The 6,000-nt window shown below is 37.1% G+C and overlaps 1 protein-coding gene across 1 annotated transcript in view; it reads right to left on the minus strand.

Annotated features, from left to right (window-relative positions):
* The window catches only part of reck (reversion-inducing-cysteine-rich protein with kazal motifs), a 70,068-nt gene extending 67,442 nt beyond the window's left edge, over nucleotides 1–2,626 (minus strand). The window contains exon 1 of the mRNA XM_083545304.1: nucleotides 2,373–2,626. Within this exon, the coding sequence (XP_083401430.1) occupies nucleotides 2,373–2,442 (70 nt within the window). The 5' untranslated portion in view covers nucleotides 2,443–2,626. The remainder of the gene's footprint in view (nucleotides 1–2,372) is intronic.
* Nucleotides 2,627–6,000: the final 3,374 nt, after the last annotated feature.

The following is a 6,000-nucleotide window of genomic DNA, read 5'->3' on the forward strand; positions in this document are numbered from 1 at the left end:
TAAAAAAAAACAAAAACAAAACCTTTATATGCATCATATAAAAAATATGCACAGATTTGTTCAAAGTGTGTGTTGTAAGCATCTCATATCCCCAAACTCTCACATCTATAATACTGCTGTGTATTTGTAATTCACAGTATAGAATATATGTTAAGGTTGAGTACAGGTCTGTGCTTTTCCCGACACAGCGTCTTATTGATACTGCGTGTGCTGGCAGTGAGACACATTTTCAAATCAATATGAGTTCAAATTTCATATCCATACTCCTGAAATTAATCCTATCTATTATTTAGGAAGTGGCCATTTAAAACAGATAGAAAAGCATTTGTGCATAAATAGTGCTTTGAGAGACAAAGTGAGAGTGAGAGAGAGAGAGAGAGAGAGAGAGAGAGAGAGAGAGAGAGAGAGAGAGAGAGAGAGAGAGAGAGAGAGAGATTTTTGTCCTTTCTTCCAGAAAATAATCTAGAAGCCCTTTTCCCCTAGACTTTCCAGAACTTCAGACAACACACAAAATGTGTTATTCATTCGAGACGCTTTGTGCAAAAAAATGAGAAATAAAAAACAGAAGAAAAAGAGACAATGCTGTCTGGAGTCCTATTCTGACAAATAACTATCAAAAATAACTACCACTTCTGTAACTTACACATTTTCATAAGGTTTGGAAAGATTTTTTTCCCAGACACTCTGCTCAGAGAACCCTAAAATACTGTACATTTCCAGAATTTCTGATGTTACACTTAAACCGTGAGCTGTACGAAGAACTAAAGCTGTTTAAAGGAGGGAGCCTCTGAGTGCCACCTCTCCCCAACCCCCCTCATGTCCTGAATCTCACTTGAAGGAGCTTAAATGGGTTGCAGATGCTCGCTACGGAAAAAAGGGGAACTTCAAATAGGTACAACATGAGAAGATTTACTTGACCAGACAGATGTGAGGGGAACCTCTGGACAGCTCGGTGTGCAATAGCTGCATATCTGGGGCAACAATTGAAATAAAAACAAAGGATATACCCGATTCTTGAGAATGTCCATGTTATAGAGGAATAACATCTGATCTGGCATTATATGTGATCTCAACACTCACACCTTGTAGTGAATTCCAGGTGGCCTAAGAATCATTTTACATGTTAATTGCTTTGCATAGTCCTTTTTGATTATATAAATAAATTAGAAATGTGTAAAAATTGGCTTTCAGTCAGGGGTTTAGACTAACACTTTGCCAGACTGCCATTTGCTTTACAAGAGCACGCCAAACAAATACAAACAGAGAAGGCCAAATGGACTAGTGAACAAAATGTCAAGTAAGGCCTTGCTAGCATCCTACTTGAGATCTCTATGGTGTTAGAAGACACTTCACACTCTCTCTTATAAATGCAAATGAAATGAAATTATTTCTATTTTTGGTTTTTTACGGGTTGTACCTATAAAAAGACACCAACAATGCGATAAAATAGGATCAAACATCCAAAAAGGGATTTCAACAAACAAATAAACAAAGTCAGCATGGTTCAATATCTTCCAGTGATCCCATGCTACCTTCAAGTGCTTCACATTGTCATAATAATAACCATACAGATGTTCAAGTACATCTCTAACACTACCTGCTTATACAGTCTGAAATAATTTCCTATCCTACTAACATGGTTTAGTCAGTGTTGTAATAAAAAAAACCGCACATAATCTGTGATTGGACTACTTGAATAAAAATGCATTAAATTATTATTGATGATAATAATAACAACAACAATAATCTTAATCATACAAAGTGTTCACCGTTATTATAAAACCTTATAAGTGACAGATTACACACTAGGGTGACTGAAAGTTGTGTGTATTATATTTTTCAGTAAATATTTCAGTGTATATTTTAGTGTAGTTACGACTTGAAGCGGTGTTCACACGTCGCCTATGATTCGGAAACTTACATTAATAATCATTCCGATGGCACGTGAAGGCAGCATTTCGCCTTCACGCAGTACAGCTGCTATTATTGAATGGCGGCGCGTTTCATTCTAAAAAATAAAGAGCAATTTTTTATAAAAGTTGGACGGTGTGTACGGGGTTATGGAGTGTGTTTCAAGTTGTGTAGCTGGGGCTCTGTAATGCTGGACTTTCTGTCCGACTTGTCAGCTTGGTGTGAAAGTGTCTCGGAGAAATGACGACGAAACATAACGGACCCCGTCCATAGAAACTCCGCCATCATAAATACATATTTTTATTGTGGAAAGTAGTGGGTTTTTTGTTTAATGCATTATATTGAATTACAATTGTGCATCGGCGTAACACGAATAATTGGCCCTTAATCAACACTTTTTTATGGCACAAAGTGATACAAAACAACTTAAAAGAAAAAAAAAAGCCCCAAAACTGACTTACCCTGAGTATAAACGAAGGCGCAGAAGTTGCAGGCGAGAAGCAAAATGATTATCTGGCAACACACACGCATCTTACTAAGCTCCTGAAGTGCATGGTGAAGTCAAACGCAGACGAGACGCTGTCGGGCTGACCAGCTCCATGAGAACATCTCCTCCGGCCAGATAACTCTACATCAGCGTGTTTGCGGCTTTTTCTTCCGTGCCACACACACACACACACACACACACACACACAACACACACACACAGGCCGCCTACAAGAGATGGGTTGGCCCCGATTGCGCATGCGTATTGGTTCTAGCTCTAGATCTTGTGTCAAGTTACACAATTAATCCAAATAACTTTACAAATACATAATAACCAGTAATAATTTGTTTAATATCCTGTCCAGTATTGTAGAATTACTGTCTGAAATGCAGCATGTTGTTTGATGTTATGGAGAACTGGTCTAACATACCAATGTGTAGTATTGTAGAGCTCTGCCCTGGTGTTGGATGCTGGATATTATATGGATTGTCCTTGGGTTATCATATTTTATGAGTTGCTCAGTAGCTAATAGTTTTATAACCACAATGACTGTATAAGACTGTAGAAAGATCATTACTCATAATCTTACATTCCAGTACTCATGTTAGTTCTCAATCTCCAGTGTTCTGTATTGTTTAAAGACTATAATCACAGTCTTGATGTCACCCAAATGAGGACGGGTTCCCCTTTTGAGTCTGGTTCCTCTCAAGGTTTCTTCCCCATAATATCTAAGGGAGTTTTTCCTCGCCACAGTCACCATGGCTGCTCATCCGGGATAAATACAGATCATTCACCTTAACTGTTAAATTATGTAAAGCTTCTTTGAGACAATGTCTGTTGTGAAAAGCGCTATAGAAAAAAACTTGACTTGACAATTGAGCAATAAGCATTTTTTAGTACTGTAGCATACTTTCTCTGAGTTATAATAGATGCTGAAGGATCAGTCTCATGTCCTGTCTTGTACTGCAGTATACCGTCTCTTAGTTATAATACATGCTGGAGTGACTGTATAAAATATTGTGTAGTACTATAGAATATTCTCTGTGTGTTTGGTGCTGAAGTACCAGTCTAACATGTTGTACAGTACTGTAGTATGCTGGAGTATTTTTCCAACATTATATAGTACAGTAATACACTGTATCAATGTTTGATGCTGAAGTACTAGTTTAACATAGTGTTTAGAACTAAAAAAGATTGTATTTTGGTTACAATAGATCATGAAGTACATGCTTAGTATTGTAGAATACTCTCTCTGAATAATAATAGATACTGGAATACTAGATTAACATACTGTTTAGTACTGCAGTACACAGTATCCAAGTTATAATACATGCTGGAGCATGAAGTACCTGTTTAGTACTGTAGAATACTCTCTCTAAATTATTATGGATGCTGGAATACTAGATTAACATACTGTGTAGTACTGTATCATACTCTCTTTGTGTTTTAGGTGTCTGTGTACAACATAATGTTTAGTACATTAGTATATTGTTTCAGTGTTAGATGCTGAAGTACCTGTAAAACATACCTCATAGTACTGTTGTTTAGTGTCTCTGTGTTATAATAGATGCTGGAGTACTTGTATAACGTACTGATTGGTACTGTTGTATACTCTATCTGTGATTGATGCTGAAGTACCAGTCTAACATATTTGATTGTCCTGTAGTTAACTGTCTCAATATTAGATGCTGGAGTACTTGTTTAACATAGTGTTTAATACTGTAAGAGCATCAGTTGAACATGTTTAGTACTGTAGCATACTCTTTCTGCTTTAGATGTTTAAGGACCAGTCTAACATACTCTTAGTACTATAGTACTGTAGTATACGCTGTGTCTTATAATAAATGTTGTACTAGTTTACCATCCTGTTTAATACTGTAATATACTGTCTAGGACACATTTACATTTACATATGTGGCATTTAGCAGAAGCCATTGTCCAGCGCGACGTACAAAAGTGCTTTGAGTCTCCAGCAATGAATAAATCTACACTGGCATGCTAGATTACAAACTTAATATAAATATAACTCTTGCATTCTACAAAACAAACTTGGAAAGTGCTTATTTAAGTGTTTGACACTGTACAGTAGTACATGAGTAGCTTTGTGTTATTATTAATTCTCTCCCTGTGTTCATATTGGTACCTACATATTGGTAGGTGGTTTGGTTATCTTAAATTGGACCTTGTGGTAAATGTGTGTGTGTGTGTGTGTGTGTGTGTGTGTGTGTGTGTGTGTGTGTGTGTGTGTGTGTGGGGGCGGGTGTGGTACTTTGCAACGAACTGCCATCCACTGTGATCCTCCTTGTGCCCAGTATTCATGATTTCACTGTGACCCTAAACTTTCTTTCGGCTTCTCCCATTAGGGGTCGCCACAGCAGATCATCCGTATTCGTGATCCGCATGTTCGAATTGGCACATTTTACGCTGGATGCCCTTCCTAACGCAACCCTCCCCATTTATCCGGGCTTGGGACCGGCACTAAGAGTGCACTGGCTTGTGCAACCCTAATAACTGGGTTATCAGGATAAAATGGCAAAATCTAGAGCTATACTTTCAGAACTAAAACCTAGGTGAATGTTCAAACTTAATTATAGTATAAAGCATTTACATATTACATAGATATTTTGTGGACAATAATGGTTAAAAATGTAATCTTTTTTCATATTCAGGTTTTTTGTTGTGCACTAGAATCTGTTTTCACAGTCTTATGAAGCAAAGAATATTGTTCCATTGTTTGGTGGAGGAACTTTTCTGAACTTTAATTGAATAAACACACTGGGTCTTCTCCACACAATGAGCCTTATGTTTCAGGCAGTTCATCATATAGTGCCCAAGGCAGCATCTCCATGACCATTTTGCTGCTCTAGCTCACAAAGCTGATTGTTTGGTCTTCTTGCAAATTAGATTAGAAACCTACGTTCTAATTTCTATATCTCTGACATGAACAACAGCTTTAGATAACAAGTGTAAACTGCACTTAAATAATAAAACAAAAGTGTTGCATAGAAAAATCTGCATAGAAATATCGATTTATAGAAACAAACCAGGTTAATGTCTCTTCCCATTAAAATTTTCCCCCATTTTCTGGACTCTATATATGGACTCTGGGCTTATGTTAAATACTTTAATGACATATTGATTGCTAGTTGTCAATAAAATTCTATATTTAAACAGGATGTAATTATAAATACTATACCACATCTAACCTTGGTAACAGAAACACCAACTATTTTTTAAGTCTAAGAATAAAACTCAACACCAATAACAGGCTCACATTAAATTGAATTAAATACAAATGCCATACAGACCCACCTACATTAAGGCACTATGCTGTCACATCCTGTGTAGTGTTCTAATTACAGCTTATGACCACAATTTTTGTTGTGGTTATGAACCAGCTCCAGCTTGAAAGAGAGGAAGCTCAGGAAGCAGCACTAATTCCACAATGTGGCTTACACATGTAGAGTCACTCACCCTCAGTAGACCTGGGTCCACCTCCAATATAGTGTTTGGACTATATTTAGACAGAGGAAACCTCATATGAAGAGTCGAGTGTATCCCTTATTAGGCTTTAATGAGGCTGAGGCAGATGCCTAATCACA

The sequence above is a fragment of the Silurus aristotelis genome (assembly GCF_946808225.1).
Source record: "Silurus aristotelis genome assembly, chromosome: 1".
NCBI lineage: Eukaryota > Metazoa > Chordata > Actinopteri > Siluriformes > Siluridae > Silurus > Silurus aristotelis.